The 21,942-nt window shown below is 45.0% G+C and overlaps 1 protein-coding gene and 1 long non-coding RNA gene across 2 annotated transcripts in view; one reads left to right on the forward strand and one right to left on the reverse strand.

Annotated features, from left to right (window-relative positions):
- Window positions 1–19,212, reverse strand: part of LOC109300850 (MARVEL domain-containing protein 3-like) — a 36,479-nt gene extending 17,267 nt beyond the window's left edge. The window contains exons 1-3 of the mRNA XM_019521706.1: window positions 18,787–19,212; window positions 15,172–15,327; window positions 9,077–9,246 (exon numbers count right to left, since the gene is read on the reverse strand). Coding sequence (XP_019377251.1) covers window positions 9,077–9,246; window positions 15,172–15,287 — 286 coding nt within the window. The 5' untranslated portion in view covers window positions 15,288–15,327; window positions 18,787–19,212. The remainder of the gene's footprint in view (window positions 1–9,076; window positions 9,247–15,171; window positions 15,328–18,786) is intronic.
- Window positions 8,093–21,942, forward strand: part of LOC109300856 — a 25,209-nt gene continuing 11,359 nt past the window's right edge. The window contains exons 1-2 of the long non-coding RNA XR_002098345.1: window positions 8,093–8,332; window positions 10,074–10,157. This is a non-coding gene — a long non-coding RNA (uncharacterized LOC109300856). The remainder of the gene's footprint in view (window positions 8,333–10,073; window positions 10,158–21,942) is intronic.

Genomic DNA, 21,942 nt, shown 5'->3' on the forward strand with positions numbered 1-21,942 from the left:
CTGGCCTTGTCCGCCCCCCCCCCCTCCATCCACTCTGTCCCCGCCATCATGGTGGTGCTCTGCTGTATTGCCACTGCTGCCTCCTGTCTGTAACACTCTTGGAGCACTCTGGTTGTTTCAGTAACCAGAGTGCTCTAAGAGCATTATGGACAGACAGACAAATAGACTAAGCCCTTTATTATATTAGAATTCATCACATCTCCCCAAGCTGTACTTCTGGCACTGAGAAATAGGAGTTTCATAATACTTCTTTCCTCCAACTTTCTTATTTGTGCCAAGGTTTCTTTCGAAATGTCAAATAAGCAGAGAATTTTGATGGAAGTTACAGGGTAAGTAACTATGATGACTAGTAAAGCAGAATTACTGACTTGAATTAAAGTAATGTAAGACTAAAAGGTGAAGACTCCATTTACTTTTATTGTATAAACCAAATTAAAGAAATATTACCATGTAACTCATTGCTTCAGCTTTCACACCAATAAAAACACTGAAACAAAACTAAAGAAGTTGGAAATTTTGATAGGAAACCCAATTATCTCCAGCCTATTTAAATCTGGGAACTTGCACTTTATCTTGTCTAAGGTTGTTCAGTCCAAGGTGTGGTGTGGCCCAGTCTCCACATAGCTGACCTTTCTGGTTCTTCCACCTACCTACAATGTGACTGCGTTGTCATTTAACACAAACAAAAAAAACCAACCTCTCATTACCATCCCTCTCCCCTCCCCACCTCTCCACCATAAAACCCTGATTCAACATCATCAAACATAAATTGCAAGGCTTTTTACATTGTCACAGAAAGAGACGTGCAGGAAATTCATGCTATTAACTGTGAAAATAAAGTTAAAATTAATCTATCAATAGCTCTTTGGTGCCATGGAGGGTGTGAAGGAGGATGGGGTACTCTAGTCTTATACTCTCCCTCCTAAAACATTTACTATTTGCCACAGTTGGAACCAGGATACTGAGCTACATGGATTGCTGGTTTGACACAGTAGGACACTTCTAATTTACCAACAGACATGGGCGACTGGTGCCTCCTAATACTGGGGGGGCACCAGCAGCCAATTGCCGACCGGGGAGGATTGCCGCTAGCGGCAAACCCAGAAGTGCCACTGGTGTTTCTCTTGGGACAGGGGCCGGGGCATGGCCAATCTCAGGTGGTGCACATGTACCTGCGTGCACCCACCACATGTCACCAATGGCAACAGACCAAGAATTTTACTACCAAATATGTGCTAAAATAGTTTTTCACCTGTGTTTCTCTAATTTCAAAAGGCTGGGTTATATGTTACCTAAAAACAGTTATTGTAGGAAGCAGTTAGAATAAGTTATAATAAGTCAAATCCCGTCTCAGGGAATTTTGGGTTTTTTTCCCTTTTCCTGTACCATTGTGGCTAAGGACAGAAGTTACACATAAACCAGTTTAAGTGATCAGAAACTGGTTTAAACCTGTAACAGAACAAAAGTTCAGTGCACGTAAATCAGTTTCAAAATGGCCAAAACTGGTTTAAGATGGATCTGGTGGAATGTAGCATCAGACTTAACTGATTGAGGTCAAACTGGTTTTTGGAACTTCTGTCCCAGATCCCTTCCTGGTTTAAGTTAAATCAGAGTCCCCCAGCATCCCAGTATGCTTTTCAGCCCTCGGCTGGACTGGGCAGGGCTGTGCTGCGCTGTCTTCTCCAGACAGCAGGGCTGGCCCTGCCCCTCTCCTCCCTAGCTGGAGCACTATCACTGCTCTGGCTGGCTGAGATAGGGGTAGTTGACTGCAGCCGGGGTCTGCCTGGCAGGGGCACAGAAGTGTTTGCCAGGCTTCCCCCTGCCCAATGCCCCTCCCTCACCACTCACTGCTCAAGCAGGGGTTCCCCCTCCCCTCTCCCATGGCAGGGACCCCAGCAGCATAGAGCCCAGGCAGCATCTGGCCATGTCCCCCCCCAGTACACACCGTCCCAGCTCCCCCATGCTAGCTAATGCTGAGAGGTGTCTGTGTGTGTATCTCCAATTGCCTTGCAAAATGCCTGCACCCTGCAGGTAAGAAGAGCTTGAGCTAATGAGAGATGCTTTTGTTTTCTTTTTGGGCTGATGAGCTTTGTGTTCTGATAAGCTCCCAGTTGGCTGCTGGCTTGCTTCAAAGCCATCAGAGGCATCTCCTACCCTGAAACCCTTGTATCAAATGAAGTTTCACTATTCAGCGATTAATGCTGGTGATTGCTTCTATGCATCAATTACCCAGCCTGGTTAGAGTGTAGCTTCCTGATCCTGCAACCTGTCAGTGTTCAACAGGGGACAGAGTGGCGTGAGAAATGACCTGGTTTGCAATGAATGGGACCTGTTAGTGCTGTCATTTTGAGATTTAGGCAAATATGAAGCACTAGCTAGTTGGATAATAGGAAGATAGCAACAGCTCTACCTGGAACAAACAAGTTCAGACTGTCACACTGCCCTCATCAACTCTTTGGGAAGTTGCTGTGCACACCCCAAAGAACAAAACAGCAGAGACAGTTTCTGAGAGGCTTTGGTAACACTCACTTCCTGTCCACAGCTGTAGAAGAAGCAAGGAGAGGGAGATTGAAATGTTCATCCAGGATCATCAGCAGATGCATACACTCCACACAAGCAGCTTCTCCTGCTCCCCCCGCCCCCCTCCCCCTGCTTTGCCTCAGAGTGCTAGCCAGCAGCCAGGGTCTGGCAACACTCCCTGCCCCTTGAGTGGTAAGTGAGGAAAAGCCAGGCAAGGGCTGTTTCCACCTCCCTCTGGGGCACTGTACAGGTCAGGTCTGGCGTTTAAACCCTTTGCTAATCATAGTGGCCTGCTAGGGCCTGGCCAAGCCCCCTCTCAGCTCAGCACTATAGAAGGGAAGGGAGGGCTGCTTTAGCACTCCCTGGGGTTCTAGCCTGAGCCACTGTTCATCAGAAGTGAATGTCTATCCACTTGCAAATCAGTTTAATTTTCACAGGTTAGACTAACCTCCAAAGATTGAATCAATTCAGGCTTGGGCTTTTTCACGGGCAACTACTGCTGCCTTAGTTGGCTGCTGCCGATGTGGCGGGGGGTCTCCCACAGCCAATCCCACCGACGGGGGAGGAGTCTCCTCGCGGCCAATCTTGCTGCCTGGGGGGACCCCTACAGCCAATCCCACAAAGGCCAATCGCTGCAGCTGCTTCTAGGAGCGGCTGAGGCCGCTTCTGGGAGTGGCTGCAGCGATCGGCCAGCACTTACAGTGGGGGCACTGGCGCTCGCACCTGCCCCCCCCACCCATCGCCTAAGTGGCAAGCATAGCCAGTCAGGGGGTGCACCGGCGCTCTCAGGGAATGCACGTGCACCCCTGTGCTCCCCCAACATGTTGCCACTGGGCTTCTGAATGCCTGTACATAGCCTATAGGATTCTTCGGTACTAGCAGTTTGAAGTCAAGTCATTTAAAAAAAAAAAAAAAAAAAGAGAGAGAGAGAAATCAGTCTTGATGTTACAGCTGCCTCAGATCCCCTCTGGCCAAAAGTTTTGCATTTAATTTCCTCTGTCCCCTGACCCCAAAATTGTTCCTTCACTTCTGTGAGGCAGAAGGCACTGCAAAAAGATGTACCTACCTATTCAGAGAGTACACAATTATCAACAGCTTACTATAAAATCCAGAAAGCATAACAGAGTACTGAGAAGCTTAGAGATGCTTCCAGTTACAGTGATCTTGACTGTTAACTTTAATGACAGCAGATTTTTAAAAAATTAGGTATAACTTTCTTTGAAGTGAATATTGTCCCTAAGATGTAAAGAACTGATTTTTCCTTTTGGAGGATATTTGTAAGGTCTTTTTCTTTTTTTTTTTTAATTTAGTTTTGTTTATTTTCACTTTAAACAATCCAGCATACTCCTATATGTTGTCATCAAATATTGATCCTTTATGATAAATGGTATCAGTGGCTCCTACTACTAAATATTTTTCTCCTCTGCACCAAATCTGTGGGTTTATTGATACTTTTTTTTAATAACATTGGTACTGATTAGTAATGAATTTCTATGGCAGTAATCCCCTGGTGCTAGCAATAGCTATTCTTAATAGCGAAGTTGAAAATGGAGGCCTGCAAGCTTATTGGAAAAACAGTTTTAAGAGTAATAACTGTTGCCATGCATGCTGTTTCAGTATAAATATGATCCATTGTAGGTTTACATGATTGGTTATAATTTGTTATACTTCCATTTGATTATTTCACTTGACAGTTTAATAAAAGCACTATGAAAAACAGGCCTATTGACACAGATATAATGTTTTGATACCTTTACAGTTTTAAGGAGGTTGGTAAGGCCTGGTGTCATTTCTATAAATAATACAACATCAATATGGCACAGTTCAATATTGTAAGCAAATAGTGTAGTAGCAAATAGTGTACTACAACCAATATTGTGATCAAATCTCTGCAGTAAAAATAAAATTTGAAGTCATAAGATTTCAGTTTAAGAGATATTTGTACAGTCTTTCTGACATCTTGGGAGAAGATAATAGAGAAAATAGCTTGCAAGGATCAAGGGGAAGGTGTTGTACAGGAAAATTACTGCCTCTGCAAACATCAATAAATCTCAGTAGGAGGCATCAAGAGCTGAAAATACAAAGCACAATGGAAAAAAAAGATTCTGGCTTCCCATATCCAAGCAGAGGATAAGGAAAGGAAAAGTTCCATCCAAGATGAAGAAGCAGAAGGCAGGGCTAAAGAATGTCACTAAGAGCATCCTGTTGGGTCCTTTTAGCTGGTCAGCCTACCACAGTGTGTGTAGAGCAGTGATTCTCTACTGGGATGTCACTCTATATTAGCATTGTTAGGTATACAAACATCTACATGTGAGTCATAAAATAAGCCCAGAGATTTCAAGTAGAAATCCATAGCATCAAAAACATTCTGACTTGTTGAGGTCTCAGTTCTTTGTAACAGAAGAATCGTCTATTATTTTTCTGTAGTTAAGAAATGAATGAAAGCTAAGAATGGGCATTTTCTGATGGGTGCCTTGAGCCTAAGAGGGTTGAGAACCATTGGTGTAGAGGTTAGACTTATCCTAGCTGGCTAAACAGGACAGAAGTCAAAGAAGGGAGTACAGTGAGAGCAGAAAGTGGTATAAATCCAATAAATTTAAGTTCCCTTCTCAGGTGTTGCTCAGGAAAGGTAATGTCATAGAGAAGATATTGTGGCACCCTTGACAGAATTGAGTTTATTTCAGAGTTGGGGAGGGAGGTACAACAGAGCGATCATAATTCTCTGGGTCTTGACATGTTGCAATCGTGGCATTAGTTCATGAGATAAGGACCTAAACTGAGTCTCGTTTGTTAGATTACCTTTAAGTTTAGTCACGTAAGTGAATACGTAAATTGAATAGAAGTTCTAGTTTTTAACACAACTATGCATAAAAAAAAAACAAAACAACCCCCACCCATGTCATAATGCTGCCTTGTTCCTTAGGATGGCCTGCATGTATTAATATAGATTTAGTGTGTGTGTGTGTGTAGTCATTCACCAAGATGTATTCATGACCCAAGAGTTGTAAAGGAGCTGTCATCTATTTGGAAACATGATTCGAAATATTTGTTTAAGCCAATTGGTGGTATGTTACAGGCCAAGAATAGAACACAACAAGCCAAGCTTGTAGATTTGTAAAAAAAAAAAAAAAAAAAAAAAAAAAAAAAAAAAAAAAAAAAAAAAAAAAAAAAAAAAAAAAAGGACATTTCAAGGATTTTTTTCATGCTTGTATTACACGGTAGCATACCCATAACTGATTTTATATTAAACTTTCTCTGTATTTTTTGGTTTGTAAAACTTGGTCTAGGACTGCAGGGAATAAGGAATCTAGAAAACAATTCTAGGAAACTCTGCTGAAGCTTGGCAGTTGCCAAAATTATGATGGAAAAATAGTATAGATCATAAGACCAGTTTCATAACAGCTCACGCACTTCTTTCACCTTTGGTTTCTTTACAGAGAGCTAAAAACAAGTCTTAAGATTCAAAATAGTAAAAAAAGGAAATGCAAGTTAGTTTTCTATACTAATTTTTTTTCTGATTTCCTGTTTTTTCTGGAATGGCTCAGCAACCCTCTTTGGGGAAATATATTCCAAGTTATGGCATTGAAGGTAGTTATGCCATACAGATGTACCAATAACCAGTAAGTTATTGAATGTCTTGGCTGTTTTTGTCTTAAATATTAGTAACGAAAAGCAAACTAACCAGATCGTCAGCCCAAGCAGCTGGTGAAATGGGAACATAAAAAATGACTCTACACCTTATTTTTAAAGCTTCAATGTGTTGGGTTTTAAGGCTTCTAAGATAAAACTAAAATAATTCAATATAATTGAAAAAAGAATTGCTGGTACATTTTTATCATGGGGAAAATTCTTGTAACTGTGTAAAAAAATCAGTGCATTTTTTTTAACGCTAATTCCAATGCTTTATAAATTAAAGCAGAGGATCCCAACTGCCATACTGCAGCCCGGTACCATGCTGCGAAGGACTGGCTGCTGGTCCACAGGATGCTTGGCTACCGGACTGGAAGTCCAGAAGTGACTGGCATACTGCAGACCGGCAGCCAACTCTTTTTCATACTGAGTATGAAAAAGGGTTGCCTTCTGCTCCACAGTATGCTGGTCGCTTCTGGACTGTAGTTTTGCCGGTCTGTGGTCACTTCTGGGCCACGGTTTACTGGTCTGCAATCTTAAAAGGTTGGGAACTCCTGACCTAAAGAATATGGTTTCATTTGCCATTCAGACTTATTTTCTAGCATACAGCCCACACCTTTTTCCTAAAAACCAGCTTCTAGAATGCAGAGTGTGAATTGTAAGTGAGGAAATACAGTTATAGTGGTTTCTGCTGCTTGGGTTTCTGTGGAGTGCAAGTGAAAGCAACTCTGCAGATGATCTGAACAGAACAGTCAGCAGAGTTGGCTCCCTAGCTCCTGCTACTCAGCTACTATGAAGACAGAGCTTTTTTTCTTTATTCCGCTTTTCAAAAACAAGGTGCATATCTTATTCCAGGCCATGGTGTAGATGTGAAAGTACAGTATGTAGTTACAATACATTTCATAACAGAAAGAAGTTCAAGATCATTTTAACAATATTTATTTACCTATGTAAGGGCCTTGTTAGACCGTATCCCATAAACGGAACAAATGTTAATCAGCTTAGAGCTGTTTGGCTTGGTAGAGCAGTTGCATGGGATGGCAAAAAATATGCTCTGACTGCCCCTCACCTGCACGGCTGTGATTTGCCACTAGAGGCTTGGTGGGCAGGGTCAGGACTAGGAGCTAGGGGAAGGATATTCTCACTGCTCCTGCCAGGCAGAGCAAATGCTGCAAAGAGCCAGTCCAAGCAGGGAGGTGGAGAGGCAGGGCACCTCCTCCCCACTCCTGCTCATACCAGCTCTGCTCCCAGCTCAGCTCTGGGAGCAGAGCCAGTCAGTCCAAGTGGGAGGGGATAGGGTGAGGGACACCACCTCCCCACCACCACTCACTGCCTCGGCTCCCCACTGCTTGGACTGGCTGGCTCTGCTCCCAGAGCCAAGGTGGGAACAGAGCTGGTGGCAGAGAGGTGGTGCCCACTCCAACTGGCTCACTCTCCTCCTGGTGAGGCACTATGCCCCAGCCTCCCTGCCTTCCCACTGCCTCCTGAAATCCTGGAGGACTTCAGCTTGGGTGCAAAAGCTGTGGATAGTGGCCACAAGTTAATGGAACAGGAGCAGAATTAAGCAGATTAGAGGTAACCCTGCCCTGGACTGGCGTAACATTAAGCCGAATAACAAGTGCTTTAAGCCCCATAAAAGGTGTTAATGTGCAGCTAGTCCAGGGGTTAAGAGCTCCAGCAGCCACCTAAGGATACCATGTAACAAGGCCCTAAAAAGAGTCACAAAGCAGACACAATGGGCGCATCTACACATGCATTAATGAGCATTAAATTTAGTACCTCCAATGTGTGGTACTAAATAAATGCGCATTAGGCTGCCCTAATGCGTAGTACCAAAAGTGCACATTTTTAAAGTGGCACTTAATGTGCCGCAGACTATTTACTGCACATTAATGTAATTGCATGGTTTTTTATGTGACACTAATGCAAAGTAAAATAGGCTACTAAGCATTAAAGCGCATGTGTAGACATATCCAATGTTTACTATTCTGTTATGATATACAAAAAATGTCCCTACATATGTCTATCAAATCTTTTGACTTACTATTACATATCTGAAATGAGGCCTTTGTTTGCCTTTCTTTGCTAGGGAACTCTGGCAGCCCCTCTGGAGCATCTAACTAGCACCCCCATACCTGATGGTGAGAGAATTTTTACTGCAGCACTCACCACTACTGAGGAGGTGAGGACACTGAGTGATGCTGGCAAAGGATATAGTTTTTAAACAAGCTTTCAGTTGTGAAGAGCATACAGGGCTATTTCAAATAGATGTTTTTTGCTTTGTAGTTAACCTTTTAATGGGATAATTTATGGAGTATCTACAGATAACTTTCTTTCACCATTAACATTCATTCCTCTGCTTGTTGAATTCCCTCTCTACAGACAGGAGATAAGAGAGTTTCTCTAAGATAATTACAGAAGAAACCTCCTCCAAGAATTTCTGCTTAGAGCTGCCTCATTTTAATTCATGCTCCTAAAATAGTACTACCTCTAAGAATATTTAAATTTGAAGCTAGCTTGTTAAGGCAAGGGTAGATTATGCTACAAGTTCATAAATGGTATGTGGAACCTAGCAGAAAGTAGCATAGAGGTTTAGAAACAGATTTAAGCACTAAAAGGTGAAAATGTAGGTGCGTTTGTAAATCTCATAAACACCTGACTTGCCTTGGAAAGTCAATGGGAGTGTGTCTAATTTAAGTGTGTCTTTGAATCTCTCTAGACTTCTATTTGTCTCCTTAGGTACCAAAATACTCCTGTAAATCTGATCTTTAGATATTTGAGACCAATAACTGAGTTGCAGCTTTGCCACTTAAAAAGTAATCTTCCCACCCTCTTTTGCCTCTATTAGCTTTGCTTATGAATTGGGATGTATGATTGGAAAAGTGTAAAGAAGAAAGCAGATGGCAAGCAAAAAAAGTTACAATACCTCTTGTTGAGCATATGTTTGCACATTTCTCTGAAAAGGTCTGTTTGGGAGGATAAAAGTGGGGAGGAGAGCTGACATAGCCATGAGTTGATACTGCATTTTTTTTATAAGGATCTGAACAAAGTGTGGAAGGTCTGGAGTGCTGGGTGCTGCGAGTCTCTTTTGCTGACCTGCAATGGAGTAGGAAGAAAGGGGTTAACGCCTGGGAGAAGGTAGAATCCAATATGCATTTGGCCAAGTGCTGCAAAAATGTTAGCAAATATTCTTATTGCTGAAATCTACTCATCTGCATCAGTGGTAATTGTCATCTCTGTTGTTTGCAACAAGGATGATCACAGAAAGTCAGTAGATCACACACATTTGCATAAATAAACATTTATAAAGGTATTTTCACTGGTACTGTTCTCACCGCTATTTTGAAAAACTTTGATTATTCATGTAATAGGTTCACTGAGCTATTACTAATGCTCTCAGAAAGGAATCTGCAAAAGAAATGAGGGCACTGGGGGAAATCCCACTTACAAATATCAAGTAGCAACTGTATGTCATTAAAAACAAATGTTCATTAATTACCAGCCCATGGACAAACTAAAGGCCAACACTTGTTTGCAACGTTGCACACAAGAAACAAATATGTAAGTACAACCCGTTTATGGTTATGTACTACATTTAATCCATGTTTGCAGTTTTTTGCATCCTGCAAAGATTCCTTAAAAGAGAGAAGAAAAAGCATGACACTCAAAACCATTTACAACAATGCAGGATGCAAAATGATTAGAGGAGATAACACTGTATATACTCATTCTCCTGTTTGACTGTTTTACAATATATGGTGAGATTTTAGTTTCCTTCCCATTGCCCTGGAACTTTCTACCACAAGGGGGAAAATTCCTATGTGCAAGGAAAGACAGCTTTCCTCAAGGCAGGAGTAAGACCACAGTATGAACTCCCACTGGAACCAAAGATGATCACAGGCTCTTCCACTTTCTGTTCCCAGTGCAAAGCATGTTTCTTTGATCTGCCTTCTCTCAAAGACATTGCGTGCCTAAAAGCCGTATCAAACTACAAAGTTCTTCCCCAGGTAAGAGTGAAAAAGAATCACATATTACATGTTGTGCTGCTTTCACCTAGTAGTGGAAAGCAGGGATGAGGAGGAGGTATAAGAACTAAGATAAAACAGAATGGATATGTGCAGATGTTACATTTAGCTCCATCTAACTAGGGTTAGGCTGATCTAAGTGATGATCTGTGGAGACATTTGGGGGAGTTAAATCAGGCAAAAAATGGCTGGCCCAATTTAAATTAGTTCACCTGAAGAGATGAACTAAGTTAGATTGGGAACAGGTTACCCTGATCTACCATACATCTGCACATGTTCAGAAAGCAGCCCTGGGGCTGGGAAAGCCCAGCTGCTTGCTTCAGCCCTGAGGCTGCACTCTTCCTACCCCACCAACCCTGACTGGGCTATTTTTAGCTCCCTCACTTCCATATCCCAGATAGACAACTCTCCTACACCTGATAGCTCTACATTTCTTAGATCCAGTCTGGCTCCCAGCACCAGTAAATGTATGCCCAAGCCACTCCCAATCTACAAGCAGATGGCTTAAAGTAAGCTCAGTGTGGCCCAATCATGTGGCTCAATATGTCCTATATGGTGATGTCTTATAAGACTCTTTGGGCACATTTACACATGCATTAATGTGCTGTAATTACAGCAAATTAAGTTAGTATTGGTAATAACAAGTACTAAATATACCATAATCAGCAATACTGTGCAGTAGCACCAGCACATTTTAGGTGATGCTGATACACAGTAGATTAATCGTACTGTGCATTAGCACATGAGTGTGTCTTTTACCGTGATGCACTAATTAGCATCTGTAGATGCACCCCTTTAGTGGTACTTTAAATCTTCTTTCACCCTCAAAAGCTCTGCTTGAGGTTACTTATCCAACAGTCTTATTAGTCCGGGTTTTCCCACAACTGAATTTATTTTCTAGTCTTGTTTGGTGCCTTTGCACTTTTCTGTTTTACTGCAATGCCACCAATTTAGTATAATCCAAAAGTATCAACTCAATGTAGTCACAGGATGCTTTTGTTTACTTGTCTGAATCCAAATAGATTATTTTTATATTTTTAATGAAGATGTTGAATAAGAACAGACCTAACTCATTATCTGCAGAAGCAGTTGCCAACAGCTCCCTTTTGCCTAAAACATTTGTGATTTTCTGACCTTTGTCCTGTCTTGGGCAACCACCCAAGTGTCCTGTACAGCTGTGTGACATAAATTAAATAAACTGTGTGATTTATATGTCTGTCAGCTAACTTGAAAGCAATCCCTTTGATACTTCGGATGCAGCTGCTTCTCTGTGTTATATTGAGCTACTTGCCAGGAATATTGCATCACAACATGTTTGTGATGCATCATAAATACATGCTATATATTTTCCAAATAATAAGAAAAAAAGATGTTAACCAGATAGCTGTATTTTTTCTAGCAATTTGTTATGGCCACCTTTGCTTCCATTCTTCTCTAATGGCTGGGCCCTGAGGCCAGACTACATCTCCCATGATGCAACATACTCCCCCTTTCCAGTAAAAGGAAGAGGCATGTAATAGGCATGTTTTGGGGGGAAGTGCATAGAAAGAGGGAGTCTGGTCTGAGATTATAGCACCTAGAGGGGAACTGAACCATTGGACCTTCTAATTAAATCTGCCCTGAGGCACTGTACCATCACGTTGTATCAAAGGATTTGAGGTTTTAAAAAGTCTTCAGTATTTTGGTATTAAGTTTTTCAACAAAATGTGATCAGGACTTGTAGTAGAGATCATATCTGTTATTAGACCGACAAGATTTTTGCAAAAAAAAATAAAAATCTTTAATTACAAGCTTTTGGGCACTAACACCCTTCAACAGGCATTGGAGAAAAGACTGTAAAAGTTCTCCTGGGTAGAAATGAAAGTTCATATTTCATAGGATTTCACAAAGAAGTCAATAGATGGAAAACTCCTCTGGGCAGTCACTTCATAGCTGTTCAACAAAATGTGTGAACCTTCAGCTTAAAAGCAGACATAATCTCATGCAAAAATGTGTTTAGTTCAAATCCCAACTTTCTATCAAAATGGTTTAGACTTTAGGCAGAAAATTGTTGACCAGTCCTTTGGGGAGATGGTTCCTCTTGGATTTCCTGCTTGTTCAGAGAATTGTGTCCTATATAATTTTGATCTGAAAAATCAACTATGCCTGCAGTTTCCCTCAAGCAATTTCCCTTATCTGGGCCCCAAACTGGATACAGCCATATGTACTGTTGGCCTTTGTTTATAGTCCTCCAGCCAGTTTTCACTCTGTTTCTAGCCAATTGTTGTTAATGTTGAAAGTAAATTTTGAGATAAACTGATGCAGGTGCTTCACTTGGTGCCAGATATGAAATCTGGCTGTCTTTTTTAAATATTTAGATAACTCTATTAAAGCAAAAGTAGTTAAGTTTGTTGCAAGACTTTTAATATATTCATAATTCCATTATTCATTAGGTAGCTATATGTTTATTTCCCTTATGATCCTTCTTCCTTTGACTAAGGGTAAAAATTAAGCTGCTTCAGTGACAGACAGACTCTCTTACTCTTTTTCTTTCTAAAAATGATACTGCATTTTGCTTTTCATCTCTTTCCTCCCCAGTTTTTCTTGTTTTTTTTTAAATAGATTATCAGTGGTAAAGTTCAGCAGCTTGATGCACTAGAATTCACATCATGTGGACCAGGGCGCTAGAAAATTTCCCTATATTCCCTATATGGCTCTTTAACATTATTTTTAAGTCTTGATGGCTCAAATTTCTATTGTGCCCGTTAAATACAGATTTTAAGAATCACTTCAACATTCTGGTCACTTTTGACCTGTTTACATTAATTTCCCCTTCCCTGTTCTATTGTTTTAAGAGTTCATTGGCTCTCTTATTCTTAAAGTACACTACAGTCACAAGGGCATAGCAAGATAGTTTGGTGATGTCATGGCTAAATTGCTACCAGTACCCACACTTGTATGTTTAAAGTTGGCTTGGGCAGTGACTATAGTGCAGACACTTAAATAAAGTCATAGTAGGAAAAAAACCCAGTCCCATGTCAGTATGTGGTAGGTTTGAAGGGCTGAAAGAGACTGCAACTTGTGCCAGTTTCTCAGAAGCCAACCCTATCTCTCCATTTATCTCTTCACCCATTGCACTGAAAGGGGCCTTGGACTCTCTTCAAACACACAGCCTGCCCCAGGCAATTAAGCCGTGCTGTTGAATTAGCAATGCTTTACATAAGTGGGTACAAAGGCATGATCTTCCTTATTCTGGATTAATTTGAACCTGTTTCTAGTTTAGTTTAGTTTAGCTTGAAATAAGCATTTGTTCTGCCTTTGCACTTAACTTCAGCAGAATTGCATCTTTCGTTTAAATCAATGCAACTCTGTGCGTAGACAGGGCTGTGCAAAACAGTACCATTTTGTTTTGACTTCCATTTCGCTGTTTCGAAGGGACAGTGTTTCGTTTCACTGTTTTGAAGCACTGTTCTGTTTCGTTTCGTCAAAACTGTTTTGTTGTTTCAACGCTGTTTTGATGCAGTCTTACGTTTTGCCCATAGGCTACAATGGGGAATCACATAACTACCTATAACTTCGTCACTGCTTGTCTGATTCAGATGAAAATTACATTCTGAGGGCATGAAGCCTGCCACATTTCAAGGAGATAGGTGCAAAGAGTTTTGTGAAACTGCATCTCAGACTGTTCCAAGCAAAACTCATCACTTGTTGGCAGCAGCAGCATGCTGTCATCCCACACGCAGATCTGGGAGCCTGCTCCCCCCAGGAGGAGTCTGGCACAACCCCACAGCCCTCGCAGGGGGCATGGACCCCTGGATCTGCATGCAGGATGATAGCAGGCTGCCGCTGCCACCTGGGGCCAGTGCTAGCACTGGGTTCTTCTTGGCACAGGCTGCACTGGCAGACTTGGGTGCTGGAGCTTGCCCTAGATAGCAGCAGCATGCCATCACCTGCATGCTCTGCCGCTAGTGAGTGAGGAGCTTTAAAAAAAAAAAAAAAGCCCTGCACTCACCGGCTCTGGCAGCAGTGACTGGGGCCTCTGAGGCCTCATGGCAGACCCTCCCCATGCAGCGCGGGGCAGCAGGGATCATCCCCCTTGCCTGGCAGCCACATGGCAGCTGCCCCATGGCGCAGGTGCAGTGTGGCTTGGCAGGGCACCGTGTACTGTCCTGGAGCTGGGGGGGCTCCATGTGTTAGCCAGAGCTCCCAGTTCGATTCCCCAGCTCTCTGATCATTTCCCCAGCTCTTCCCAGGGTGCACGGCCCCCTGATCTTTGTGTGCGCTTTCAGAAGGCTGCTGCTGCCAGCTGGGGAGATAGCCCAAGAGTCACCACCATCCCCAGCTGGCAGTATCAGTCTGCTGTTATCTTGCATCATCTGGGGGCCTGCATCCCCCCCTCCCCCCACTCCCCAGGAAGATCTGGGGGAAGCTATCAGAGAGCTAGGGGAATAATTGGGGAGCTGGGGAACCAAACTGGGAACTGGGGCAATGTTCAAGGACCTAAATATTCCCCCAGCCCCTGGTTCGATTATCCAGCTCTCTGATCATTCCCCCAGGTCTTCCTGGGGGGGCGCGGGCCCCTGCATCTGTGCACTGGGTTTCGAGCTTGAAACAGCATCAAAATGAAACACATGTCAAAATTTCATACAGCCCTAGTAGACAGCCCCTCCCCATTCTGGACAACCATATGACAATCCCTCCTAGGAAAACATGGCTAAGTCACATGACCACTATTCCCCTAAGCATATGATCCAGTTCCGGCCATAAACACTCAGCTACTCCTATGCCTCTATTCCAGCTTTCCCTGTCTGCCAGCCCACTGTGACTCAAGAATCTAGTAGGAAGAACACTTGCACTTAATTACATACTTTACAATTTCTAATCACAAAGTAACTTCTCAATTCTGAACATGCCACGCTCATTCTGCATTGTAAAGGCTGAATGTGATTTTCCTGATACTATTGCAATCTGAGTATAAAAATCCAGATAATACTTCCTTTACAGATGCAAGACATACCTTCCATGGTATGGGTATGGTTCTTCAGTCCTTCTGTCTGTGTTGTGCCTGTCATAACCATGGCTCTCGTGGTATCGGTATGGCTTATCTCGGTGAGGTCTGTCTGTTTGAGACATCTTGGTGCTTACATGTATTCTTTTTGGCTGAAATAATCTCCTGAGCAAGAGATGTAACACTGATTCAGTTCACAGTTCTAATTTAAGTTATTCATTGACCACCATTTGTACAACATAATTGCTCTCATGTTGAGTAAGATTCACTAAAGGTGACTGAGGAGCTAAGCTTTTGTCGTTGGGGAACAGAAAGAAGCAGTGTCCTCAATCTACTAACAAAGTGACTACTTTAGAGAGAAGGAAAAGTGTGGGTTTTTAAAATTTTTTTCCATTAACTGGGAAACTTGACCCTTCTGTGACTCAGCACTTGAGCTGTTTTCACAGGCTGTTTTTTCTCTCTTAGCCTGATTACAGGGACAGTGTATAATACCCTTCTGTACTTCTCTATAAAGAGTAAATCAAGACTCTTACAGTGCTGTCTTTTTGTACCAGACAACAAGCATAGGAAATTTTCACCCACCTACTTAGGTCTGCATTGTGTGGTGTGCATGTGCAGCTTCCACTGGCTTACGTGAGAGCCATGTAAATCTGAAGGAAGAATTGGCCTTTTATTCTAGTATGTTCTTAGGAGAGAGCACAGATCAAAGCCAGGGGAGCCTTACAGTCCAGAGCACAGTCAAACTTCTAACAATGTTCTGTTTCCAGAGAAGAACAATGGGTCATATCACACATTACATTTAGGACGTGTTAAATGCACTTAAAATACAAGCATCCATGTGTTCAAGCAGTAAAACATGTGCTAAGTGAGATCGTATGGTAGCAAAGTTATGACTTTTCCCAGGAGGACTATCTCCAGATCGTATTAAGTAACATGTGTTCAGCTATCATTGGAGTGCTCCACGGAGATTATATAAGTTCCAGATTCCAGTGAGGTGCAGGGGATTGAAGACTGCCAGAAGACCCATCTCACCCTGAGGATCCAGCGCTGCAGCACCTGGATCAGTTTGAGAGGAGGGGGAGGGGGGCACAGCCAGCTCCAGCCCTGTCCAGAGCAGGCTGAGATTGTAGTCAGCATTACCATGCAACTGCTCAGAACACATTCTCACCTTTAATATAGCGCAGTAATTCATTCTAAGCTCTTAGATAAAACACATCCTGTGCAACAAGGCTCTATTTTAAGATATAGCTAAATTTGAGGGTACCTGTCCCCAGTAGTTTAAAGCAGTCTTGCTCAACCCATGGGTCGTGACCCAAAAGTGGGTCATAAGAATATTTCAAAGGGTTGCAAGCAAGTCCCAGAAAAATGCGGGAAAGCATGGGTTTCCCCTTGCAGGCTGGCAGCATTTCAGTCTGCAAGGAGCTGCTTGGGGCAATTGGAGGCAGAGGGTGCACATACCTCTGCTCATGCACATGCACGTGGCTGGCATGCAGCCAGGCAGGGTTGTGGGAGCAGCTTGAGCACCTGGATACAGGTAAGTGTATGGGGAGTGCAGGCTGGAGGGTCAGGGCTTGGGGACTGTGTGGGTGTGGAGGGGGATGGGTGTGTGTGTGGGAGGATGCCTATCAGCACTGGGGGAAGGTGGCTGAGCACCAGGGCTGGATCAGGGAAAGAGGGAATGGGGGGAGGTGCCTGCCCCTCCAGTGGGGGAAGGGGGCAGGGGGATGGGGTCCTTCAGGGGTAGTGGGGAGCTGCGGAGCTGAGCCAGCAGCACAGGGTCCAGTGCCCATACTCGCAGAGGAGGGGTGGCCAGGAAACCCTGCCTAGGGGTGGGTGGAGCTGTGAGCAGGCTGCCTGGTGCAGCATGGGAACCCAGCCCAGGATGGGGGTGCCACAGGCCTCCTCTCCTCCTTCATGCCAGAGCTGGACTCACTCCACTGTCACCGGCATGAGCCAGAGCCACTGCAGCCATTACGCTCCAGCCTGAGCAGGACAGGGGCAACTGGGGGTCTCCTCCAGCAGGGCTGGTGGGGGTAGATGGCTGTGGCTTGGGAGTGAGGGGCACCAGCATGGTCCAAGGGGGCAGGGGCCTGTGGCTTGGGAGTGAGGGGCACCAGCAGGGCCAGGTGGCTGTGGGTTGGGACTGGCCATCAATGTTTACAAATAGGTCCTGATACAAAAAAAGTTAAGAACCAGTGTTTTAGAGTACAGTATTACAGAAGTGTAAATATTCCTCAGAACAAACTCAGAAACTGAATGGTAAGATTAACGCCTTCAATCAGTAACATTAAGTGTGCCACCAACAGGCCGGATCTGGACGACAGAGCTGTTCCCTCTGGCCTCTGGGACTCCTGGGGGCCCAGGGAGCTTGGGGACAGGGTCTGGTGCAGAACATGAGGCATAGGGTCCTGTTGGGCATGGCCGTCAGTGGCCAGGGCGGCAGCACTGTGCTGAACCAGTCACACTAGACCTCCTGCCTCCATCACTGAACCCAGCCACTGGCTGCATCTGCTGGCTGTGCCGTATCTACCTCCTCCCTGCCATCTGTAGATCCAGCCCATGGGAAGCTGCATGGCCTGGATATGGCTCAGGTTATGGGGTGAATTTGACACCCCTGACCAGGTAAAGAAACATCTTTTTCCTCCATGGCAGCTTAAATCCAGTGCCAATGGAAGGCAGCAGCTATTTTGAAAGACATAGGCTCTGCCTTTCTTAAAGGCAGCCTCGAGTTTCAATTCTCTTGAGGACAACGGGAGATTGAGGTTGAGTTCAAAGGGGGAAGTTTGTGGAATTTCCTGTATTAAAAAAGTATTTCCCTGTACATGAAACAAGTGAAAAAATAATTTATTTTTCCCCTCCAAATTCAGCTCATACACTGGTACTTGATGCCCCAAAGCTTGTCTAACAGCTCTCTCACCTGTACATTTGGTCTAATGAAAAATGTCACCAAAATCCAAGTCCCTCAGCTATGAAAAGGATTATTGTAGCAAAAAAAAAAAAAGTAGCTGGACAGTGAGCTGACTTGCAGGTACCCATGCTCTGAAAACACATGTGTTTTGGGGGAAAATATGCTGTATGGTAATCCATGGTAACTAAGGAAATTACAGCTTTGCCACTTCTGGATTTTGTGACATTGGTCAAGTCCTGTAAATTCCCCCAGTTTTCTAGTTTCCTCATGCAACTAGAATAATTTTCACACCCACTTGCTTATATTCCTAGGGGAAGTTGCAAACTGCTGTGTTTGTCTAGGAGTGGAGAATCTCTCTCTCCTTTGTCTTGTTTCTCTAGGAATCTGGGATGTCTGAGGCACAAAGCGAGGGGTGAAGGCCTTTCCATGTCACAGCCCACCCGCCTCCAACAACAGCCCGGAAATTTCAATGCAGCCCCAGCCCCTGTGTCATGAGAGAGTCTCCTTCTCCTTCTCCTTCCCCTTCCCTTTCTTTCCCAAAATGCAAACCCCCTGGCATGCAGTACCCCCAAAAAATCTATGATCCCAGCTCGCTGTCATACACATTCTCCTCCCCTTACAAAATCCAGACCCAAGCCCATGCCCTTTCCCTAACCCTCCTCCCCCCATGCAATCCTCCCTGCCACCCCTCTTTAAGAGTGTTTAAAGCTGCTCACTTGTCCAAGAGTAGCAACCCAAGGCCTCTGAGTTGATTCGGCTGAGGCTCAAGTTGAACAGGCCAGGTTTTCTTCCTGGCTGTTCCTGTGTCTGTCTCCGGTGAGAGCTGAACTGCATTTCCTTGTGTGTGCCAGGTAGGGGGAGGGATGAGTCTCCCAGGTGAAGGACAGGTTACTGCTCCTCCTACCAATTCTCTGCTCCCTTCACAGACTGCAGCTTTTGCCACTCAGTAGAGTTTCGCTTTGAAGGGCTTTGATTCCCCAGGCTGGCTAAGTTAGGAGCAATGTAACTCCTGAAGCCACTGAAATGTGTGACGGGGAGAGGTGGGCTGGAGTGCCTACTGCTGGGGCAAATGCGTTGGCTGGGTGGATGAAAGGAACACACATGCCATCAAGTGCCACCCTGCCCAGCCTTCTGCCCAGCTTCACAGTAACATGGCTACCTACCTCACAAGTATGCTAAAGAGGAGGGGGAAACCAAAAGGACGCTGTTAATTATTGATCAAAATCAGGAGTACAGCCTCATTCAAACCATGTGATGCACACTAGCATAGTCATTAGAAAGTAAATATCTGACATGAAGAATGGACAACTATCTAAGTTACGTATACAGGGTTTTTGTACTTCCCTATGTTGTTATACTTGCTTGATGGCCTTTGTGTTGTTTTGCCAGCAGTAGCTCACCTAGTTTTGGGGTAGGGAGCAATATTGCAGGTTTAATGGTTGTACATAGCTGATTTCCAACTCTTCCCTGTGATTGGAAAAACAACTAGACACTTTTAAACAGTATTCTGTCCTGGTTCTCAGCAGAATCAGGGAAGAGGCAAATGAGACAATGGGACAATCTGTTACATGCTTATAGGGCACAAGCCAGGCAGAAAGGGCAGGGTGGAGCCTGTTAGACTACAACACAGTCAGAGAAAGACATAAGCTTTTTGTATGTCACGCCTGCCTGCTTCCAGCAACAGGTCCTGAAATTTCAGCGCAGACCCAGCTCCTCTGTCATGCATTAGCCTCCTCCCTGCCCATTTCATCAGATGCTATAAACTACTAGCCACCATTTATTAGCTTAAGCAAATAAAGAAAAGAAAGGTTGAGTGGAAAAAAACAGTGAGACAGAGCGTGTGAGGAGGGAAGAGAGAGATAAGTGAGGTACTAATGAAGACCCAGGACAGAGAGAAGTCTGGTAGAGCCAGCACCATAAATCCTGTTTGATTTGTGTGTAAACAATTAAGTGTGTGAGACGGGGCCCTGCCAGCAGCCTCTGGCGTCAGGTCTGTCCTGGGGCCATAAGAGAGAAAAGTGTAACAATAATGGAAAAGAGAGGGAGACAAACAGCATCAGAAACTTGGTGCTGCCAACCCCTGTGACTTTTATTGTCTCACAATATTTGGTGTCTTTTCTGATAGACCCGCCTCCTGGAACTGTACAACTGTCACTCTCAGCTTTCAGCGATCATAAAATAGTCCTTCCCCTCTTAATCACTTTAAACCCTGAGGTTTAAGTTAAACCAGAGTCCCGCAGCATCCCAGCATGCTTTGCAGCCCTGCCTGAGCTGTGGCCTGCAGCAGCTCTGCCCACCCCGCTCCCGTCCGCTGCACAGCCCCTCTGCCAGGAAGAGGATTGTGCTCCTAGGACACCATCACAGGGCTGCTGCTGCATCAGAGTCCCTGCCCCCTTGCCCCTCTAGCGGCAGGGGCAGGGGTGTGGCTGGAGGCCAGCTACCATGGCCCCCTTAGGCGAAGGGGGGCAGGGAGGGGACTTATTCCGCTGCACATACTGTGCAGGGCGTGATCGGTGGAGGAGGCAGTCAGGACTAGCAGAACCCGGCTGCAATTTCCCAGGAGGAAGAGAAGGAGGAGGGGGAACAAACCCCCTCCCCGCCTCCTTTGCTTCAGGGGGCTATGCCAGCTGGAGTCTGGCCATACCCCTGCCGCTGCTGCTGCTGCGGCAGTGAGGGGAGCACCAGGCAGACCCTGGCTCGGGTCCATGCCAGTGGAGCAGGGAAGGGGGGAGAATTAAACCCCCTCCCTGACCAGTTCACTTGAGGCTACTGCTGGGGCTAGCCATGCCCACTGCTGCTTCAGCGGGGATGTGGGGGAGAAATGCCTAATGGGCTGCTCTGCCCTGGCCAGGGAGACCTGGGCTGGCATCTCCTCCCTGCCCCTTTCACCTCAGGTGGCCTTGCCAGGTGGCACCTAGTTATGTCCCCACCCCTGCAGCAGTGGGGGAAGGGACCCTTATGCAGGTTGCTGCACCCCAGCCAGGCAGACCCCAGTTGGGGTCTGTGCGACTGGGACAGGGGATGGAGCAGGGAATTAAACCCCCATCTCCATTTGCTTCGCACCGCTGCCAGGACTGACCATACCTTTGCTGCTGGAGCAATGAGTGGCGAAATGCTTGGCAGAGGCTGTTGCACCTCTACCTGGCTGGGGTCCATGCTGATGGGACAGAGGGGGGAATTAAACCCCTATCTCCATTCACTTCACACTACCGTGGGGGTTGACCATGTCCCCGCCACCGGAGCTGTAAGCGCAGGAGTGGGAAATGCCTAGCAGGTCCGGCTGTGCGAAGCTTTGGTTGCTGATTCAAGTCAGCAGAGATTCGGCCCGATTCAGTGGCTGAATCTCCAATTCCGAATCGAATCAGGAGATCCTTTCATCTCCGAATCGAATTGGAACCCTCCGAATAGATTCGGAGAGATTCGATGATTCAGACATGGATACAGCTTTATATGTTTTTTCTACATACCTCAAGGTACCAGGCAGCTTGTGAATGCTGAGACAGTGGGGTGGATGGAGCATCCCACAGGAGCACAGGGGTGTCCCCAGTGCGCATGGCAGCAGACCCAGAAGTGGACCAGAAGTGCGTCCAGTCCACTTACAGGTCTGCCACAGAGTGCATGGGGACCCCCCCCAGCTCAGTGACTAGTGCCTCCTGGGTTGAGGGGGAGGCACCTGGGGTCCCCCTGCAACTGATCTCCAAGCTGGGGAGGCACAGGGGTCCACTTCTGGGTCTACCACTGAGCACTACTATGTGAGAGAATACTATGTGAGAATAAATAATGGTGCAAGTCTAGAAGGAAATAAATTAGGCTGTCATCCTTTTTTGGTGTAATTGCTTGGCATTATCATAGAAGTTCTTGATCCACTGTGT

Source organism: Gavialis gangeticus, unplaced genomic scaffold (assembly GCF_001723915.1).
Source record: "Gavialis gangeticus isolate Ggan-Ray unplaced genomic scaffold, GavGan_comp1, whole genome shotgun sequence".
In the NCBI taxonomy this organism is placed as follows: domain Eukaryota; kingdom Metazoa; phylum Chordata; order Crocodylia; family Gavialidae; genus Gavialis; species Gavialis gangeticus.